Source organism: Daphnia magna, linkage group LG2 (assembly GCF_020631705.1).
Source record: "Daphnia magna isolate NIES linkage group LG2, ASM2063170v1.1, whole genome shotgun sequence".
NCBI classification, from domain to species: domain Eukaryota; kingdom Metazoa; phylum Arthropoda; class Branchiopoda; order Diplostraca; family Daphniidae; genus Daphnia; species Daphnia magna.
The window spans coordinates 18425428-18445511 of record NC_059183.1 but is presented as its reverse complement, the minus strand read 5'-3'; the positions used below and the strand labels follow the sequence as shown (position 1 = coordinate 18445511).

Genomic DNA, 20084 nt, shown 5'->3' with positions numbered 1-20084 from the left:
AAAAATGAAATGCGCAAACACGTTTCATTGACTCTATATGTCGGAGAAGTAAATCAGCCTTGAACCCGTTCTAAAAAAATGGACTACTTAAATATTAATTGAATCGACAAGTAGGTCTAAGTCGATATGTTAATTCACGAGCGTTGAACAGGAAGTGATGCAATGTGCTATTGGGATAGAACGGGTTCATTGACAACCGAGCAGTGGATCGTAGAAGCCCTATAGGCATTCAACGCTGTTGTGAATATTGTCTATAGTTTGGAGAAATCCACTGATACCCAATTAAATTTACATTAGGCCAGGAGCTAACGAAACCTCGAGCAGGATTGCAAGCGATAAAACCATCTTTCCTCATCCGTATATAAGCAGACGGTAGTAGCTATTGAAACCACCAACATCGAAGCTAGTACAGGCAACTCTCATTTCAATCCATTCATTTCCAATTGCGATTCACCATCGACCAAATCATGAATATCGCGCTGAGCTGCATATTGGTTTTGGCCGCCACAGTCGCCACCAACGCCGAAGCCGATCCGCAATACCCTTACTACGGTTACGGCTATCCTGCCGCATATCCTCCTATGCCACATTACGACAACGGCTACGCCCCCGAACAATCCAACTACTTCCGTGCCGGCCTTCCAACCCCTTCCTTCGAAAGCCAGGATCCGAAACAGGACGGTCGTATTTTCTTGGGAACTGTCACCATCACTTTGGCCACGACAACATCTACCAGCACCATTACCACATCTACCACCTGCACCACTTCAGCCCGTGCCATCTCCATCTGCTCTCCTTCCGGCCGTCGTCGTCGTGGTCTCGGTTTGAACACCAGCCAGAAAGCCCGTGGACTTTTCTACAACGACGAAGAAGATGAATCGGAAACTGGCAGCATCTTTTCCCGCTCCGAGTGAGTATTCATAACAAAATTATGCCTATTTTCTATTACATTGTTTTCAATTCTATTGCACTGAAAACGTCAAACTATAACTATCCATTTCTTTGCATTCGTAGCGAACCTGAAGTCGTGCCTGCCGCTCCTGCCGTCGAGTCAAATGCTGATCGTCAAGCCCGCTCTACCCAACCTATGGTTCCATTCGTCGTTCAGCCCGGTTTCAACGCCCCCGAGGCAGTTCGTGGCGGTCGTTTCTTGGTCACCTTCGGAACATCTACCAGCATCACCACCACGACTACCACTTACACTGCCATTTTGACTGCCGCATGCAGAAGCACCACAAGCTTCAACACTTGCACTGGCAATGGAAAATAACTTTCATCATTCTCTTAGCCCTGTGAAAATTGACCCAAGTCTCCGATAATTTTATTGTTACCGCAATTGTTACGCTGCCAATGAGTCGCAATTCTTCGACTCATTGCGGCAGTTTTTCTCCCCCTCCTTTTTTTTATATATTTAAGTTGATCATGGGTTCGGGATGTATTCTTTGGCGATTTCATTGAAATTCCGTGCAGTCAGCTTGCGATTGACCGGAAAAACCACGTCTCTTCTACCAGACAGAAGAATAATCAGCTTAAAGTAAACATCTATTATCGTTGATCTAAACCAAGCAAAATGTCTTTCCATGAAGGCATCTGCCAGTTTCTAAAACGTTGCCGTCCAACCCATCTAGCCAATAGATTACAATGTAATAATATTAAAATACACAGTGCAGCAATGAAAACCAATAGTTTACAGCCGTTTGCGTACTATCAGTTCCTATACAAATATGCATAGCTTCTCGTTATGCGTAGTCGTATCTGAAAATTTTACATACAGCCAATCAATCACATCGTTCTCTATTAGGCATCGGCCTAATTCCTGGATTTCTTATGTCACATCAACCTCATGCATAATAATAAAGACCTGACTTATCCTGTTCTATATGACGAAGTGGATGCAGCCTTCTGTTCAACAACTGAAATCTTATTCGCTTTACGGGATCAGGATCAGGATCAGTAAAATTATGCAGTGGAGACTTTACTTTAAAATTTTCAGTGTTAAAAATGTTTAAGTAGGACGGAAATAACGTAAAATACGTATTACACAACTGAGCATCTTTTTATTTCATGTTTGAATAGATTTTTCAAAACGAATTTTCTTTTACAGCCAGCCATATGGAAATGCAATACTGATATGTTTTGATATCATCAACATCCTCTTACTACACTTCATCTTCATGGTCTGGTAATATTTCAGAAACAAAATAATGAAGGATAATTATAGATATTAGGTGTTGTTGAGCAGCAAATTGCACTTTTTACACCAGCAGTGCGCAAAATTTCATCGGGTCAAAGATCCGTCTTAGAACAGAAGAAACGAGAAATGCAGATGTTGAAGGTTAAATATTTGACCGGCGGGATACCGGCTTTGAACGTGTTCCTCTCACCGCACAGCTTATTAATCAGAAAAACAGATCACGCATCATCGCACCGAGCGTGCGGATCACAGAAGCTGCACGCACACCATACTTCTTTCTTTAGGCGGAGAAATTGAAACCGGCAGTTTGCGTGTAATTACGGAACCTTCACGAATATTTCGGCTTGGAGAGTGCCGAATGGGCATGATTAACGTACGCATTCAGGACCAAAGGAAATAGCAGCGCAGAGCCAATTCTCGTACGTTGACTGGATTTGGGCGTGACCGTGCATCGTCAGACCATTGTCCGATAATTACTGTGAAGGCGAGTGTATGCTGCGTTTCCAAGATCATGTAAGGTTACAATCAAGACCTTGGATTTAACAATATGGCTACTGTGTACGTTGAAACTGCATGCATTTTCGTCATCACATTTAGGCTCTGCATTTCAGTCAATTGGGATCACGCTAGCGTCCCACTGAGAAACGGGAAGCATGATTTTTATTGGCAAAAGTGCGGGCTGTTGATCAAGCGATCACCAGTTGTAATATCGGAATGTAGGGTACAGTAAATCAAGCACTGGAGTTTTAGGTTAGAGATAATCTCTCAACGAAGTGAAGCTAATTTTTTCTTACCAATGTTGGACAAAAGAGCATTCACGATTCTGTAGTTAGTCACAAAACGTGATCGAACATTACCACATTACACTGTGAGCACAGAAGACAGCATACTATTAAAAGATGAATTGACAATGTTTGGTAATTTATTCGTGCACATTAGCTTTTGTTGTGAAATTTTAAAATGATTCAACATGATGGGTTAGATCAAATTTGAAACTATGTGACTTTAGGTATGAAGAAGCAGAAAAAATAAAATTTGCTTAAACAAGCTTGAATCTTTTCGGAGATGGTGCGTTAGAGCTACCTGGTTTAAAACGGCGACAAACGTATCTTAACGGCTCACTTTGCTTAGAGACGTTTGTTGCAAAGCTTTCATTTAAGGCTTCGCTAAGAGGACTTCCACTTGAGATGACTTGAGATGACTGATCATCAGTGACAAAGTCATCCATATCATGTTTAGTCTTCATTGAGGAATCACATAGTTTCAATTTTTTAGTTGAGTGTAAAATTAACTTCCATTTTTCATCTTCTTCATCTGCTGTAATTTCGACAACATATGCAGGCTTTGCCCTTTTCACTTGTGCAACTGGATGATTTGAATTTGTCAACTCTCTTTGTTTTGCCTCTGCTGGCAAAACATTACAAGATAATATTACTCTTAGGCCACAGAAAACAAACAGGATAAACATACCTTGGTTTCCATCATCACAAAGTTGAATGTTAGCATCTTTCACATCACAAGGCTGCTCTTCATGGTATTGTGTCACTTTGGTACATGGATGTTCTGAAGTGGCATCCTCCTCATTACCAACTGCTAGCTGCAACAAGTTGTAAATCCTTGATGAGCTATTATCGATATACGATCGAAGATCAACACCTTCCTTTTCTTCTTCATACTAGTTTAACTAAAGCGGTGGAATCATGCACATCTTCAAAAGTAACAAGCCATTACCTTGCTAAACAAAGAGTTCCAGTAGCCCTCTCTCTCTTTTATAACTGTTTGCCAATACTTTTTCACTTTGTCCATCCTGCAGAATTTTCATGTCAACACAGACAGACTAGAAATTTATTGGTCTCTATCATCACAACAAAACAAATCCTATCAACAGTAGCCCCATGGCGGCATTTGCCATGCCCCAACTCAGGCCAATAATTTTCGTCTGCTCGATTTTTTTTATATTTTTTTTTCCTACCATAACAACGACCTAATACTTTATTGCCATTTTCGGCAATAGGATAATTATGAATAGAAAGTATGCCAAATTTTCACATTTAATGTTCAAGAAATCAAAACATATTTTAGTGTATTTGATGCAAACTTATTAAATGAATGAATACCAAATCACTGCAACAAGCACAGGTTGAAGCATGATGTGGTGCAAAAAAAAATTGCCTTTTACGCAGTTAACTGGATCCAAATTTCAAGACAGGATTGTTTTTATACCTCAAATAGTCATCATACTTAAAGAAAGAAATTTCAGTTTCATGCCTCACATTACTTTTTGCAAGTGTGCATCCTGGTTTAAGAATCAGGCCTTCATCATTCTCCTGGTTAATAACTGGATCATTTGTTTTTGCACCATATGCATGATGTTCTATCTGTAGAGCATATTAATTTGATGGCAGTCATTAGTAACACAATCTGGTGCTTCATTTACCTTCAAAGTATCATAGTCGTATCTGCGGAACGGTGGTGGTAGTCCTGGAGCAACACTTAGCTCTTTAATTATTCTTGTTTTCAATTCCTCAGTTGTTAAAAGAAGCGACACGTCCTTCAAGACCACATTTCGAATGTTTCGATACTCAAATGATCGAATAACTCGGATAATAATCGTAGCCGTATCCATTAGATATTCGGTAGTTCGGCAATATTCGGTTTGTTTTGAACGGATCGGTGTTGCCATTGCAAAGGAAGCTGGGCACTTTTATGTTTCTTATTAATGTCATGATATTGACTATATCGTTACAAACATTTTTAAAAGATGGTAATTAGGATACATCAAATGATTTAGTAAATTTAAAGTATAAGGAGAAAGAAATTGTAATAATAATTACTTTGGCCATCAGTCTAATCTGGCAATACTGCTCTGAGAGATGACAGATCGACAAAAAAGTCTCCCTTTACCGGCCACGTAGTCCGATTCGTCTTCATAACAAAATGGTTTAACATAAATGATATTTATTTCGAACACCACCGTTAAAGAAACTAACGAAATATTATTATATTATTTAGCCATTGAAACTAGATATCAAACGCAGGCTAACCGCCCGTTCCGATCGCGTTAAAAGTGTCGACCTGCATCCAACAGAGCCATGGATGTTAGCTTCCTTGTACAATGGAAATGTTCATATTTGGAACCATGAATCGCAACAAATCATCAAATCCTTTGAGGTGCAATATGCATATGTTTGATTATTTTTTAGGAAGTTGATCAAATGGTTTTTTTTTACAGGTTTGTGATTTACCTGTTCGTGCTGTTAAATTTATCCCCAGAAAAAATTGGGTTGTTAGTGGCTCAGATGATATGCAGGTATGATTTTGTTTCTTTGAAACTTTCTTGAATGTAAATCTAACAATATCTACAGGTGAGAGTATTCAATTACAACACACTTGATCGTGTCACAGCATTTGAAGCCCATTCAGACTATGTCCGCTCTATTGCTGTACATCCAACTCAGCCCTTTTTATTGACAAGTAGTGGTATGTAAAAAAATAAAGTACAAAATGAAGTATTCAAAACAGATAAAGTGTAAAACTTATCCTTTTTTTAAATAGATGACATGTCAATTAAATTGTGGAATTGGGAAAAGAACTGGGCATGTCAACAGGTTTTTGAAGGACATACTCATTATGTTATGCAAATTGTCATTAATCCCAAGGATAATAATACATTTGCCACTGCCTCTCTTGATAGAACAGTCAAGGTATTATGATATTATTTTTCTATCTGCTGTGGTTATTAAATTAGATCTTCTCTGTTCTAGGTTTGGCAGTTGGGATCCAACAGTCCAAATTTCACACTTGAGGGCCATGAGAAGGGCGTCAATTGTGTGGACTATTACCACGCAGGCGATAAACCTTATTTAATTTCCGGAGCAGACGATCGTCTTGTAAAAATATGGGATTATCAGAATAAAACATGCGTGCAAACTCTTGAAGGACATGCTCAGAACATTTCGTCAGTTGCTTTCCATCCTGAACTTCCAATTCTCCTTACAGGCTCTGAAGATGGAACCGTCAGGTGCTTATTAGTTTCTTCCATTCCATACTCATATGTTTTTCATCAAATATGTTAATTGTCTTCTGTATAAAGGGTATGGCATTCAAATACCTATCGGCTGGAGACTACACTCAATTATGGTTTGGAACGTGTTTGGACCATTTGCTGTTTACCTGGTTCCAATAACATCGCCCTGGGTTATGATGAAGGATCTATCATGATCAAGTTAGGTAGAGAGGAACCTGCCATGTCGATGGACCAAAGTGGAAAAATCATCTGGGCTAAGCATTCAGAGATCCAACAAGCTAATCTCAAAGCGCTGCCAGACTCGGAGATAAAGGATGGCGAACGCCTTCCACTGGTTATTAAAGATATGGGTGCTTGTGAGATCTATCCGCAAACAGTAGCTCATAATCCAAACGGAAGGTATTTTTCAACAGCTTTTGCGTGTTTAAAACGTAATGAATACAGGAATCTTGTTTGAAAAAAAGGTTCGTCGTTGTTTGCGGTGACGGCGAGTATATAATTTACACAGCTATGGCTCTGCGCAACAAGGCTTTCGGCTCAGCGTTGGAATTCGTATGGGCAGTTGATTCTTCCGAGTATGCCGTTCGTGAAAGTGCCACATCTGTTAAAGTTTTCAAGAATTTCAAGGAAAAGAAGCAGTTTAAACCTGAGCTTGGGGCGGAAGGTAATTTGTTATGCATTTTGCTTGAAAACCCGGATGAGAATCAACTAACATAATATTGCCACACGTTCAGGAATTTTCGGTGGTGCAATGCTTGGTGTCCGGTCAGCCAACAGTTTAGCATTCTACGAATGGGACAATCTCACGTTGATTCGCCGAATTGAGATCCAACCACGCGGCGTATACTGGTCGGAGAATGGAGAACTAGTTTGTATTTCTACCGAAGACAGCTATTTCATTTTACGTTACGATGCCGATGCTGTAGCCAAGAGCTTCGAAACTAAAGAAGGCCTAACAGATGATGCTGGAATTGAGGTGCTTTAATTAAAAGAAATGTTAAAGAAATCGAGTTCTGTCTCGATCAAGGACTTTTCTGTATTTTAGACGGCTTTCGAAATGTTGTCTGAAGTGCAAGAGAGTGTCAAAACGGGCCTTTGGGTTGGCGATTGCTTTATCTACACCAACAGTGCCAATCGCCTGAATTACTACGTCGGTGGAGAAATCGTGACAGTCGCCCATCTTGACAGGTATGCATCTGGCAAAACCGTAGCCCGTATTGAAAACCTTTGCAAATAATTTGTTCTGTCGATTTCAGAGTGATGTACTTGTTGGGATATATTCCCAAGGATAATAGCCTCTACCTGGGCGACAAGGAGTTGAATGTTGTATCCTACGGATTGCAGCTCTCGGTGCTGGAGTATCAGACGGCGGTCATGCGACGAGATTTCGAAACTGCTGATCGAGTTCTCCCCTCAGTTCCCAAAGAGCAACGAACCCGAGTTGCTCACTTTCTCGAGAAGCAGGGGTTCAAAGAGCAAGCATTGGCCGTTTCCGCCGATCCCGAACATCGTTTCGAACTTTCGTTACAGCTGGGACAGTTGCAGCTAGCCTATCAACTGGCTTGCGAAGCCCAGAGCGAGCATAAGTGGAAACAACTGGCTGATCTGGCGACCACCAAGTGCCAGTTTGAATTAGCTCAAGAGTGTCTTCATAAGGCCCAGGATTTCGGAGGCCTACTCCTTTTGGCCACGGCTTCCGGTATGCTACTCTTTTTTGTGTGTGTGTGTGTGCAGCAATTATCATTGACGGTCACAAATCACTAATAACTTGTTGTACTGTTTAGGTAACGCCGATATGGTGAAGCGATTGGGTGACGACGCCATTGGAGCCGGCATGAACAACGTTGCTTTTTTGACGCGCTTTCTGAGTGGCGATTTGAACGCTTGTCTTGAGATATTGATCAATACCCAACGCATTCCTGAGGCTGCCTTCTTTGCACGCACTTACCTGCCTAGCCAAATTTCGCGAGTGGTTCAGCTTTGGAAGCTCAGTCTTAGCCAGGTGAATGCCAAAGCCAGTCAGAGTCTGGCCGACCCAGCCCAGTACGACAATCTCTTCCCTGGATTAATGGACGCCCTCAAGACGGAGCAGTTTCTCGATCAGAGGCGCCAGCAAATGCCGGCTTCGGCCTACCCTTCGCTGCCCAACAATTGGGAGAGACATCCTGTTGAGGAGATGCGTTTGGCTGAACAAAATGATCAGTTTCATCACGTTGCAGCCACCAAAGTGCCCTTTGTAGAAGAAGAAAAAGAAGTTAAAGAAGCAAGTGTGCAGCACCATTCGATCGCTTCTGTCAGTGCGGTCCCAGAATCTGCCACGAAGCCTGCATCCGAGGCTGCCAATCAACCTAAAAATCTGTTGGACGACGACGTGGAAGATTTCCAGTCTGCGGATTCTGACACGAAATCAGCTCAGGCTTCCAGCCAACTTGACCGTGATCTGGAACTCGACTTGGAAAATCTTGAGTTAGACGATAACGTCGACACGTCCGAAGTTAATTTGGACGACGACCTCCTCGATGATTAGATATGGCAGTGAACCACCAACTATAACGATTTTTTTTTTTTTACTACACATATTTTTGCCCGTGTTTGGTTTAAGTTTTCGGCTGTCGCGTGGCTGATACCCAAAAGAATTGATATCATCTAACTTCTTGTCCCTGGAGAGACCTCCAATAGTAATGGGGAAGACGATGTGGAATTTTCCATTTCCATAGTGTTGCTAAGTGTTTCACCGTTCCATCATTCTCCACAAACGAAACAATTCAATTACATTCTTGTTATACTTGAACTAAGTATTGTTTGAGTTCAATATAAAAGTACTATCCTTCATTTGTTTCACGTAAGGGTTCTGTGAGAGAGAAAACTATGGATTTATAGTTTGCAGGCAAAAAACAAAATGCTTAAAAAGACCAAAACGAAACGATTGGAACGCCTATACTTTGTACGGTTGCGTGCGGTAATGTGATCTAAACGCTTAAAGACGTGTAACACGAGCGAGACATTTATGACGTTTTAGTTGTCATCGGAACCCTGGACCTGCCAAGAAGTTAAGCGTCTTGGAGACGGGAAAGGGGTCGCGGTAGGCCTACGGTACGTGCAAGAGGGAGATCGTTCTCCGCCAATGGCTTGCCTGGGTGGTCCGCACTATTCTTGCAATTGAGATCCAATTTTGATTTTTTAACGAACGTAAACCGATTTAGTTGGATATGCCAATATCGAAATACGAGTTTGTCATGACATCACGTGACTCAACGCGGATGTGAGGTTTAAAAAATAGAAGACGACGCGAAAAGAAATAACTATCAACAAAACCCCCTATTAAAGAGAGATACAAGTTGTGGAGAGAGAGGGACATTACCACTATAATCTCAATGGAACTCGGAGGTCATTGTCGATATCAGCAACAGCTTCACAGTCGGACCTAGCCAGGCAGAAGCTGCAAGTTTTTACTGAAATTCGATCGCCTCTTTACTGCACTGTCGGTTTTCAGTGTATTCTAGGTTAAAAACTTGTTGCGTGAAAGTACAAGAATTAAAAAAAGAGAAAGAAATCAAAAGGATTGGCTTAATAAGAGGATATGTATAGTGCCAGTGTATAGATTTTTTAAAAAACAAACACAGAATACCATTGAAACGGTAGGTAGCAAAGAGCTGCTGAGCGACGTGATGTTTCCAACGTGTAGTGCTATCCAGATATGGCGGGAGAGGGACCCAAAAGTTTCACGTCTATTATTCAAAAGAAGGTGAACTGATACCATCTGAAACTTTCCCTGTTGAATCCATATCCACTTTAGTCTAGAAGAAGAACCCGCTTCATCCTTCTGTATGTTGTTCTTATTACCAAACAAAAAACAAAAGTATTTCATACACATACGGCCAATTTAGCCCTCGTTAAGTTCGTTTCAGAGGCTAAACAATGGAGTCATGTTACCATCGAAATATTCTCCCACTTAGACGAGTCTATGGTGCTCATTCTTTTGCTAAAAAAATAAAAACAAAACAAGCGAAAGTAGAAGGAAGAATCAGGTGTAAACGTAATAAAATGACGTGAGTTCTAAACTGCAGTGAAAGAACTCAGTTTGCATCTTGTGTATGGTAAAAGCACTGCCAAGCCGGTAACCATAAAAAACAAACATCAAGGACATCCGTTGGCGGTCAACGATGACTCTATTTGTCAAAATATTTTCTTTTTCTGTGATGACATTCAATCTATTGCGCTGCTTGCCGTTATATTACGTTATTAGGAAAGTATGCCGGGTAGTTGCTTGAAAATTATGCAATACCAGTAAATTACAGCAGACCAGTCACATACACTAATTTGTGTTTATGTTTGTTGTTCAATAGGACGTCGCTTCACTAAAAATAAGCACTAGGATTTACTAGTCGTGCATTTCTTTAATCATTCGGTATCAAATGATAAATCCTGAAAATGTTTCTGAAACAGCCAGATAGAGAAGAAGAACCAAGAAACAAAGAAAAGGAATGAGGTATAATAAATTCATAAAAATAAAGAGAGACAACAGAAGCTGAAAAGTCATGGCAAACAGCGGCAACAGTGAAATAACCCCAACAGGTGCGAAACTGTTGGCGATTTATCGACCCTTTTCCCGACTGACACTTTTTTAAGGAAAACGCTTGAGCCGCTCAGGGTCACGCGTGGGTCCGTTAATCGTGCGCCCTCACACGCTTCTTTCAAACGCGAGAACAAAGATATTCAAAAAGCGTTTTGTTTCGACCGAACTGCCGCGTCGTCATCAGAAAAAATGGTGTAACAGCACAACTTTCAGCCAAAAACCACCGAATTTCTTAAGAACAATAAAATAAAGTGATCGAACAGTAATTTATTCCTACGGAATGGTGCTCTCGTCTACCCTAAACGCATAGTGAAATAATGAATAGTGAGAACAATTATGCAGCCAAGTCGTCGCGGCCAACGGAAGTTAAGATACTCGCGTCACTTGGTAGCAGCTGGGAATGGAGCTGGAGTCGATTCATTTCAACTGACAAGACTAGATACCACCAGCAAAGGGCCAGATGCTTCCAGTCCCACTTATATAGGATAGCTATAGTTACACGCAGCATACAGTGTAGGCAATCAGCAGGCCTATGCGGTATATAGTGAAGGAATTTTTTCACAAAGTAAAGAAGAAATGGCTGCTCGTGTGTTCCAACTCCGGAAATAAGAAGTTCGTGTAGTCCCTGAACACTAGCGATTTCTTCTTCTATACTAAACGCAACACTTCTCCGATTTCCGTTTCAGATGTCGTATCAGTTTAAAAAGCAAAAGGGCACCGAGATTTTTTAAATGCAAGCCAGCATTGTACACTGTCCGCGTGCCAATGGAAACTATACCAAAAATAAGGATGGAAAAAGTAAATATTTTCTTCTTTGTGCACGATGAATGTGTAATGTAGTGAGATTCCCAACAAGACAAAAACGAGATATTCGCATTAAAGTAATAATATAATAATTTTTTTTTTGGTGCATGTTTGAAATTTGGAGAACAAAAACAAACAGGCGAAATAAAAACACCAAATGTTAAACAGTTATAGAAAGAAATTTGTCTTTTCTTGTTTGCTTATTCTCTTCTCTTCATTACATCTCATTGTGACCAGTTTCTGGCGCTAGTGACTGACGTGTGTATAACAACTGTACTATATGTATTTAGATCTTGGCTTCATTCCAAGACGAATGGTAGTGGTAATGCGACGAGGACGACGAAGAAGATGACGACGAGTTAGTGACGGGAAAGTTGGCGGATAGATCAGCGGAAGAAGACGCAGTCGACACACTGACGGCGGTCATCGACGTCTCGCGGCTCATACTCGCTTCATTTGTTTCAATACCACCAGCACTACTGCTGACGGATTGCTGCTGTTGGTGGTGATGCCGGTTGCTGCTACATCCGTTGGCCGCGTAGGCGAGTGGACTTGATCCGCTAGCGTAACTCGAATTTCCCGCCAGGTGATGGCCGTCTATTTCAGAAAGAGAATGCTGACATGCTGATTCACCTTATAGTTTTAATCACTTATAGTACTGAGAGCTACTAACTAAGTAAATTGCTGTGAGACATGGTCGGGTAATTGGCCATCGATTGATAAGCGAAATGCGGCTGATGTAGAGATGGCTGCATCTAAAATATTTCGATTTCAAATGCACATCATTTTTTTTGCAGCTTTAAATGATCGTGTGGCTTATCAAGTAATATTATACCTGAGGCGGGAGTGACGATTTCCTAAACGGTGCTTGCAATGCGTTGAAATTGCTATGGTGGGCGGATGTATAAGTGAGGTGAAGACGTCTGATGATGGGCTCCAGTCCAACAAGCGGCCCTTCACAAGAACATAAACCACGAGAAACCATTGAAATGGGGAACCCAAAAACAAAACTACGGTGTCTTACGGAGAATAGGTTGGTGGAGCGAAAAATGTACGGCCAATATGTCCACTTAACGCGTCTGAATTGAACAGAGACTTGTTGAGGGCGGCGGCTGAATTAGCGGCGGCCGCGGCAGCTGCGGCCGCTGCTCTGTTGCTCATCGAATACGGTCGTTTCATTCGACGTCTTCGCTTGTAATTTCCATTCTCAAACATGTCTTCATATTGAGGATCTTTTTGATACACGCAATCATGCAAATTTGCTGTAAAGATGTTCAAGATGATCAATGTTTGGAAAGAGAATGTCTTACCTAGGGTCCAATAGTTCCCTTTACGATCGCCCGTCGCATTTCCTTCGCGTGGGATTTTGACGAAACATTCGTTCAGACTTAGATTGTGTCGGATACTGTTCTGCCATCCCTTTTTGTTCTTCTCGTAATAAGGGAACTTCTTAGTTATGTAACTGAAAATAACAAAATGAAACGTTTAAAAAAATAGGCCAAATACATGCGCAAACCAAAATCACGAACTTGTAAATTTCGGACAGGGTCAGCCGCTTTTCACGACTCTCTTTGATGGCCATAGCAATTAAAGCTACATATGAATAGGGGGGTTTTATGTTGGGATTGTAATCCGATTGTTGTTGATGCTGTGCTGGCGACAATTGCTGATCCGTCTCGGATTTCGTTGCCGACGTCGAATGTTGTTGTTGCAGCGCCGACGATGAAGAAGATTGTTCCTTGTGGTGATCGACAGATCTTTTCATTGATAACTGATCTCCGTGTTGCTGCTGGTGAACGGCCGCGTACGACGGCAAATGATTTTTGTGATGGTGAACCTCGATCGCTGATTGCTGCAAAAAGTACTGCTGCTGTTGATTGCTGACGTGTTGTTGGTAACCTAATCACATCACCGAGAATGAATGCAAGAAATTTCTCAAAGTTAATTTTGTTTATTTGTTTTGTTCTTGGTTGGACATTTCTGTTTGCCACTTACTAGACAGCACGTGATGTTGCTGAGATGGCGATGGTGTCGGAGTGGTGATAATCTCCTGCTTGATCTTGAGGCCGCTCTGCTGAGACGGATCCATCATCATGTCCTGTTGCGGCACAATCACAGACATACAGCAGCCAAATAACGGTCATCAGGCATCAGAGTTGCATAGAAACTGAATAAGGCCCGCATCTCATATAGATTTTAGGCAGCAGTCAGAGCAAGCAGCAGAGATGACGATGGTAAAAAGGCCATCGAAGATAGAGAGCGCATATCAAAGGTTATCAAAGCCAAAAGGCGTGGGTCACCGTTTCTCTATTTCACATCGAATACGAAGCCCAATGAGAGTAAGCTATGCGTTTCTACTCTGTCTGTTCTACTGCCAAAGATCGAGCCGTCTTCTTTTAGAAAACTATGCTGCCATTTAACGTTATAAGATATTCAATTCTTACCGTTCGTATCATATTTGCCACGACCGAGGATGTTGGGCCAATGGGTAGATTCTTGCTGTCGCTGCTATGACGTAAAACGGTGACGAATTAAACTTGAACTTGTTTCTTTTTTCCAATCACCACAACCGTTGCAAACACAAATATGCACGTGCAATTCTGTCGATTGCTTTGCGTCTAAACTGGATTTGTCACTGTTGACGCCGGTAAATAATATTGACACAGTACGTCTTTCCCTTGCAAACACAAGCTGGGGAAAAACAAATGATTTGTTATGCAAGTGATCAGCCCTGCTTGCTATTGGTTACTAGCTGTGCTCAACATCAAACCTTCTTATTCAATCGTTTTCTCGGCCAGTTTCACTTGTGTTATGTAGTAGCTTCTTCACCAGAAGATTATAAAGACAGACCTCACACACCAGACACAGAGTTCTCGTCTAAACGACGCAAACGGGCCAAAGGCATGCGCGTGCGTGTTTGAGCATGCACACATACACAACGTGCATACTCCCATTTGGCTGTTTCTTATTCTTCTTTTCGGCTACTGACGAAAAACATTGTGCTTTCGTCCAATTGGAACAAGCCGACGACGTAACTGGGAGGGCGGAGCTGTTCCCTTTGCACCGGCGCCTCTTAAAGATCCAATCCCGTGAAACCTAAACATGAACGAGTCCCGATGCTTTCCCTTTTCATCACTGTGTACATTAGAATCATCCTTGTTTTCCACTGGGAAAGAGAAGAATGTCTACTGTAGGGGCCTAGTAGGGTGTCATGTCGTTTTTCACCTGTCCTTTAAGTATTTTACCCAGATTGCGATGTTGATTTTAAATTGCATGGTTACAACTTAGAAAACGTTGGATTTCATAATTCCAGTGGAACAAGGTCCTGTTTTTGCAAATTGAAAAACAAAAACATGATACGATTGATTTCCCAATACGAACAGCTCCGTATCGATCACAGCAGTAATATTAGCTAATAACAGCAAGATGCGTCTATATTAAGATCTTACAAAACTCTTGGTGGCTATACAAGGATGAAGATGAGCCGATTGAGAGCAATGGGTCACTTTTCAGCAGAGTTGGCTCAATTCAAACTGAAGGCGAAACTGAAATGGCCTTAATTTCTTTCACGATTATTTCTAGCATAATCATCCGTCGTGTTGTTGCCTACAATGATTGCGTTAGAAAACGACATCGGTGTCAGCAGACATAACTGGCTACTAATCGGGCGGCCCCGCTTGTCGTTATGAATCTCAGTTGTAATTTGATATAGTCGATGATATGCGCACACATAGAGTTCATGCTAGATGCCAGTTTCCGACAATCTGTAACGTTACTGGCCAAGTCACATGTTCGTCCGCTGTCTCGTTTCCGATTACGCGACTAACTTAAAAGGCAGAATACTTGGACCGACGAGTACGAACTGACCGCCATCCGTCTCCATAGACGAAATCTTTGATATCTCTTTACCGTTTCTAGGACGATAATATTAACCCAGCAATTTCTCTTCTTTTTTTTACTTTTCCAACTCACTATCCTTTCTCAATGTTTTTACTTTTAGATATATTTCCCTTTCTTTTTTTTCAAAGTAGGCATTTTATTTTTTTACTCGTCTATCCATTCAAATAACAGTGTCCTCCATAAAAGATACACACAAACGCAAAGATTGCTTTGCCTTCCGTATTGGCTCGTTATGAGGCAGCTGGACGAGACGGGAGAGCGATGGAAGAGACCCGGTGGCGGCGGCATTGCGATGGCCATATAGACTTGGAAGCCAAGTTTTGTCGCAGAGTTGGGGCACAACGTCGAGTTTGAGTCCGGGATGCCGCCACCGCCGGCAACGGCGGTAGTGGGGAACAGCAGGCGCCGGTCATAAATTGCTCGCTTAACCTCAAGTTGTCACCATCTCCTTTCACACTCTTTTTCTCTTTCTCTCGCGCGCTCTTAGCCCATCTATCTATCTGCCTCTACACGGTATATCGTGAACTTACTACTTTAGCTCTTCGTTTTAACTGTTGAGGTTTCAACGCTGGCAGTAGCGCTGATTTATTAGCCTCAAGTTGTAGATCCCTTTTGAACTTGACGGGCTAAAAATCAAATATATTTACTTGTGGGATATAAGAAATTTATTGTGTAGGTAGACGAAAAACGAAGGGAGAAAACAAACAAGGAAAGAGCAAATGGTATAATAGTTAGTGAAATAGAGCAAAAGGGAGAGAAAGCTGACTGATTGAAAACAAATCAGCCTGAACTTTAAGGTTTATTTATAAAAATAACCTTTACGGTGGCGGACGTTAGACACTAATCAAGTCATTAAATGTCTCTCGACTCCATCCGGTCCGGTGGCTAGTGCATATCGACCACAGGCGCGCCTAGTAAAAGAACTAGGGGGGGAAAAAAATCACCTCATCAGGGAAAAATAAGTGCCAAAGAAAGCAAAATAAAGTTCATCTATATCGAGTGTTGATTTATGATGTACTGCATATAGAGCCTCGTTTCTAACGCTTATATTTATTGACATTAACCTTTTGCCATGACTAAGTACACACAAACTACTATACACGGGCGTGCATTGCTAACGCCCAAGTCATTCCCTGTATATCTATCATCACTTTCTTATTTTCTTACGGTTCATCTTTATAAGCGACCCCATAAAAAGATGAGCAAAATGTCACCAGGGCCTGATCTTAGAATCAAACCTTCCAGGTTTTGCTGCGTCAAAAGGTGATTAAACGAAATATTTCGCCTTACCCGACTAAATAACGGAGTCTCCAACGAGATAGAGATGGCATTAGTTCAATGGGGCTAAAGAGTTAAATTCGGTAAAATCACTAAAGATAACGAAATCGTACTTTTCCTCAAAAGGTTCTAAGTATAATTTGGATAAAAGAAGAAAAAGTGAAATCTAGACCGTTGCTGAGCTACTAGTTCAGCTTTCGAAGCCGCGTGCCAACCCAATTCCCCCCTTTCAGGGTTCTTCTTAGACGAAAGGGAGGAACGAGGGAACGGAACGAGTGGCAGAAAGGCTCGATTCCGTTGTTTAATTGAGCTCCTGTACAGGTAGCAGGGCCATACTCGAACCACTTTCGACAGAAACAGAAGAGGTCTATCTTCTATGTAAACTGAGCCCGCTGCCATGGCAACGATCAACATCTGTACTCTTTTGCGTAAGTATGAATTATAATTGCTCGTTAGGCCAGTCAAACAACGGCAAGCCAATATTTTCTTAAACTCATTAAACTTTGACAACGAAAATATTTCGAACAAACTGCCGATTAAACGGAAACGATCATTCCTAACGATTGCCTTCTCGTTTTACCAATTATCAATCAGTCGCTTGTATCCATGTATTGTTGACTGACTTTCTCTTTCACCTTTTGCTGTACACCCAAATAAATTGAGACGGATATGGTTATATTCCTGTAAAAACCCAAAGCTCTTTTTATATTTGCATTTACTAATCCAACATTGCTCTAGAAACATCGGTAGCACCCGGTCTTGATTTATGGATAGGTTCACGTGAAATAGGGCGAGGAACGACACGTTCTATCTTTAAATAACTTGCAAGGACAAAAAGCGCGTTGTTTGGAGGGAAACATTGGATCACTATAAATTTGGAATCGAAAAATTAACGTTTGAACAAATAAAGGAGAAATATGTCTTGCTGAGGACGGAATGGACAGTTCAGAATAACACGACCTAGGTCCATAAAGCCACACTGCATTTTAGAGAGCAATTTTCTGGGGGTAGCCATCTGGCATAATTAGACGTTGGATTCGGAGAGCGTCTAATTGACGGGCTTTGTTATAGCCTAAAACTCCTGCGATAACGGCAAGTGTTCCAATCCCGCTATAAAGGCTGATCGGGTTACCAAAAAGAATAATAGATAGCCAAATTAACAGGGCCCTCTTTACCGTATTCGCCACACTGTCAATTTTGTCAAAGAAAATTTTTTATTAATGGGAATTTCTGTAAATGCTAACAAAGTGGATGAGTCTACCTGTGCGTGACTGGCGTGATATGCTCCAAGAGCGCATATTCCGTAATACTTTGGAAATGGAAGAATGCTCCATTCAGTAGCATGGCACCTACAAGCATGGCAGATAATTGCACCTTTGCCCAATCAACGAGCACAAAGCTCACCAATATTTGAATCATAAATGAAGCGAAACTCGTAAAGAACTGCAACTCCGCCGGTCCGTATTTGTGGCGTTCGCTGCTTAACAACACTTTTGAATAGACATTCTGCATACTGAATTTTATCAAATTACCAGAATTGCTCGTCAATGTAGAGAAAACACGGAAAGTGAAACTTACCATTCTGACAAATTTGTTAACAAAACAGCAATAAAACCTTGCATGTTAAAGCTCAGTTCGGTGGCGGAACACAGCGCCAAGCCACCCATTATTGGTATCAGTGACAAATTGACATACATTCCAGTTTTTTCCCCTATAATTCCAGAAAATCAATTTTCTTTTGTTAATGAACAATCCAGATAATTCCGGTTAGATTAATAATAGATGGATAGAATTTGGGTACCTATAAAAATGGAAGATATCATCACAGTAAACAGTGGTGCAGAACTTTTTATTGTCTCTGCAAATGACACTGCAACATAATTAAGTGATGTTAGTCCTAGGACCAGGGTAGTAAACCTTTAAAATAAAATTTGAATGAAATGCTTTGTACAAAGAACAAAACATAGATTTGTACCTTAAGCTTCCTAATATCAGCATTGGTCTCTGGAACAGTTTTGACCTTTGAATAGAAGACCAACCACCACCTGGATGTCGACTGACAAAAAGCCCACAAGAGTATCTAAGCTGAATGAATCCTAGACACATGCACATCAACATTTGACTCATGGCTAAAACAAAATAATGATTTTAGTTCTGCAAGAGAATTATGAATAAGAACAATTATATACCTAGTAGCGCAGGATCCCCTTTTAGGTAGGATATGACATACTTATTTACAAAGAGGTTGAATGCACTAAATATGTACCAAAGAACCATTAAAAAAATGGCTGTTGGATGTCTTAGCCCTATTTTCTCAAAAGGCAGTCCTGGATTCTCTTTGTTCATTGGTGAAAGAGAAATCCTTAGTCTGAGATCCTCTTCACTATCTACTTCTTAGAAAAGCTTTATGATAAGGCAAGACCATCTTGGATGTGTATGAGAAACTTAACTTTAAAAAAAGTTACCTTCTACAGGCTTCATCTTTTGGTAATAAACTCAACTGCAGTCCAGAAAATACAGTTTTTAAAATAAGCCTAATGAAAATTCCATTCGGGAGTCTTCCAGTTGTGTAAGTAGTGTCTATAGGAGAAAACAACACATTGGTTACAAACCAAGTTTGGGATTTGACGTCTGACAGTTTTTACACGTGGAAATACGGATAGACCGTCGTCTGCGCACCGATTTTAAAATAAACGAAAATCAAGTACCACCCCAACTTTCTATTTTGTTGTTTACTTTAAATTAAAAAAGTATAAGGCCAATTGAAAAATAAACTTGATTTCCGTGATTAGCATTCAATTCTGAATTGAAATCATGTATTTTAAGCAAAAGTTGAAATTTGGCAAAAATGGAAAAGTGGGAAGGGTATTGCCTTCCCACTTCTGTCAAAATCTGCGAAAAACGACATCTCATAGAATTCGACAAAAATCACACGGAATAATCCAAATTGAACGTTGATTTCAATTAAGTTGTTGGTTTTCTCGTTAAACCACCTGTAAGAAAAAAGTGCTGCCCTTTTTAAAACTTAGTTTTGGGGTTTTTCTGATTCCAAGTGTTTGCTACTGTGGATCCGTTTCATCCAAAAATGAAAAATAAAAACAAATTAAATGCCTTCCCACTTTTTAATTTTTTTTTCAAAATTTTAGATTTAGTAAAAAGTACATGATTTCGATTCGTTATTAAACCACAATCACGATACGCAAGTTCTTTTTAACGCGAGGCTTATAGTGTTTAAAATAAACGTAGAAAACAAAGTGGCAGTGCTGGCGCGCCAGCAATGTGTTCGTCCCATTTATTTCAAAAAC

General features: G+C 40.8%; 5 protein-coding genes across 16 annotated transcripts; 2 read left to right on the top strand and 3 right to left on the bottom strand.

Annotated features, from left to right (window-relative positions):
- The first annotated feature begins 365 nt into the window (after nt 1-365).
- On the top strand, nt 366-1679 carry LOC116915881. Its single transcript, XM_032921022.2, has 2 exons — nt 366-910; nt 1015-1679. Exons 1-2 carry the CDS (start codon nt 468-470, stop codon nt 1268-1270), a joined length of 699 nt encoding a protein of 232 aa, XP_032776913.1. The 5' UTR covers nt 366-467; the 3' UTR covers nt 1271-1679.
- Nucleotides 1680-3098: 1419 nt separating this feature from the next.
- LOC116915882 lies at nt 3099-4134 on the bottom strand. Of its 4 annotated transcripts, none has more exons than XM_032921026.2 (3): nt 3926-4134; nt 3665-3791; nt 3099-3601 (listed from the first exon to the last, which is right to left on the bottom strand). In XM_032921026.2, exons 1-3 carry the CDS (start codon nt 3998-4000, stop codon nt 3234-3236), a joined length of 570 nt encoding a protein of 189 aa, XP_032776917.2. In that variant the 5' UTR covers nt 4001-4134; the 3' UTR covers nt 3099-3233. The 4 variants fall into 4 exon arrangements, with proteins under 4 accessions (XP_032776917.2, XP_045024781.1, XP_032776914.2 ...); XM_045168846.1 differs by having other exon boundaries at nt 3099-3598; nt 3926-4133; XM_032921023.2 differs by having other exon boundaries at nt 3665-3869; nt 3926-4132.
- Nucleotides 4135-4654: 520 nt separating this feature from the next.
- On the top strand, nt 4655-9053 carry LOC116915877 (coatomer subunit beta'). Of its 2 annotated transcripts, none has more exons than XM_045168845.1 (12): nt 4655-4812; nt 5207-5365; nt 5427-5504; nt 5560-5674; nt 5750-5898; nt 5959-6215; nt 6288-6620; nt 6686-6885; nt 6956-7197; nt 7267-7409; nt 7478-7920; nt 8006-9053. In XM_045168845.1, the coding sequence occupies exons 1-12, from the start codon at nt 4765-4767 to the stop codon at nt 8746-8748; spliced, it is 2910 nt and encodes a 969-aa protein (XP_045024780.1). In that variant the 5' UTR covers nt 4655-4764; the 3' UTR covers nt 8749-9053. The 2 variants fall into 2 exon arrangements, with proteins under 2 accessions (XP_045024780.1, XP_032776910.2); XM_032921019.2 differs by lacking the exon at nt 4655-4812 and adding an exon at nt 5031-5134.
- A 2549-nt stretch (nt 9054-11602) lies between these two features.
- Nucleotides 11603-14544, bottom strand: LOC116915875 (forkhead box protein L2). Of its 5 annotated transcripts, none has more exons than XM_032921018.2 (8): nt 14046-14544; nt 13597-13699; nt 13131-13500; nt 12912-13063; nt 12626-12833; nt 12437-12555; nt 12275-12356; nt 11603-12198 (listed from the first exon to the last, which is right to left on the bottom strand). In XM_032921018.2, the coding sequence occupies exons 1-6, from the start codon at nt 14055-14057 to the stop codon at nt 12489-12491; spliced, it is 912 nt and encodes a 303-aa protein (XP_032776909.2). In that variant the 5' UTR covers nt 14058-14544; the 3' UTR covers nt 11603-12198; nt 12275-12356; nt 12437-12488. The 5 variants fall into 5 exon arrangements, with proteins under 5 accessions (XP_032776909.2, XP_032776906.2, XP_032776905.2 ...); XM_032921015.2 differs by having other exon boundaries at nt 13597-13972; nt 14046-14542; XM_032921014.2 differs by having other exon boundaries at nt 13597-13969; nt 14046-14542.
- A 2913-nt stretch (nt 14545-17457) lies between these two features.
- Nucleotides 17458-19448, bottom strand: LOC116915874 (solute carrier family 35 member E2A). Of its 4 annotated transcripts, none has more exons than XM_032921013.2 (7): nt 19245-19448; nt 18969-19166; nt 18755-18908; nt 18581-18696; nt 18358-18490; nt 18041-18292; nt 17458-17967 (listed from the first exon to the last, which is right to left on the bottom strand). In XM_032921013.2, exons 1-7 carry the CDS (start codon nt 19258-19260, stop codon nt 17766-17768), a joined length of 1071 nt encoding a protein of 356 aa, XP_032776904.1. In that variant the 5' UTR covers nt 19261-19448; the 3' UTR covers nt 17458-17765. The 4 variants fall into 4 exon arrangements, with proteins under 4 accessions (XP_032776904.1, XP_045024778.1, XP_032776902.1 ...); XM_045168843.1 differs by having other exon boundaries at nt 18969-19182; nt 19245-19447; XM_032921011.2 differs by having other exon boundaries at nt 18969-19172; nt 19245-19447.
- Between the last annotated feature and the right edge of the window lie 636 nt (nt 19449-20084).

Coding starts and splice junctions, on each gene's coding strand:
- LOC116915881 (XM_032921022.2), top strand. CDS start 468: ATGAATATCGCGCTGAGCTGCATATTGGTTTTGGCCGCCACAGTCGCC. Junction 911..1,014: donor AGCATCTTTTCCCGCTCCGA/GTGAGTATTCAT, acceptor TTGCATTCGTAG/CGAACCTGAAGTCGTGCCTG.
- LOC116915882 (XM_032921023.2), bottom strand. CDS start 4,000: ATGGACAAAGTGAAAAAGTATTGGCAAACAGTTATAAAAGAGAGAGAG. Junction 3,870..3,925: donor GGAACTCTTTGTTTAGCAAG/GTAATGGCTTGT, acceptor TAGTTAAACTAG/TATGAAGAAGAAAAGGAAGG. Junction 3,602..3,664: donor TTGTGATGATGGAAACCAAG/GTATGTTTATCC, acceptor ATGTTTTGCCAG/CAGAGGCAAAACAAAGAGAG.
- LOC116915877 (XM_045168845.1), top strand. CDS start 4,765: ATGTTTCGATACTCAAATGATCGAATAACTCGGATAATAATCGTAGCC. Junction 6,621..6,685: donor GCTCATAATCCAAACGGAAG/GTATTTTTCAAC, acceptor TTTGAAAAAAAG/GTTCGTCGTTGTTTGCGGTG. Junction 6,886..6,955: donor ACCTGAGCTTGGGGCGGAAG/GTAATTTGTTAT, acceptor CCACACGTTCAG/GAATTTTCGGTGGTGCAATG.
- LOC116915875 (XM_032921015.2), bottom strand. CDS start 13,723: ATGTCTGTGATTGTGCCGCAACAGGACATGATGATGGATCCGTCTCAG. Junction 12,834..12,911: donor AGGGAACTATTGGACCCTAG/GTAAGACATTCT, acceptor TGTATCAAAAAG/ATCCTCAATATGAAGACATG. Junction 12,556..12,625: donor GCTCCACCAACCTATTCTCC/GTAAGACACCGT, acceptor GTTCTTGTGAAG/GGCCGCTTGTTGGACTGGAG.
- LOC116915874 (XM_032921011.2), bottom strand. Junction 18,697..18,754: donor CTGATATTAGGAAGCTTAAG/GTACAAATCTAT, acceptor TTTATTTTAAAG/GTTTACTACCCTGGTCCTAG. Junction 18,491..18,580: donor GATATCTTCCATTTTTATAG/GTACCCAAATTC, acceptor CTGGAATTATAG/GGGAAAAAACTGGAATGTAT.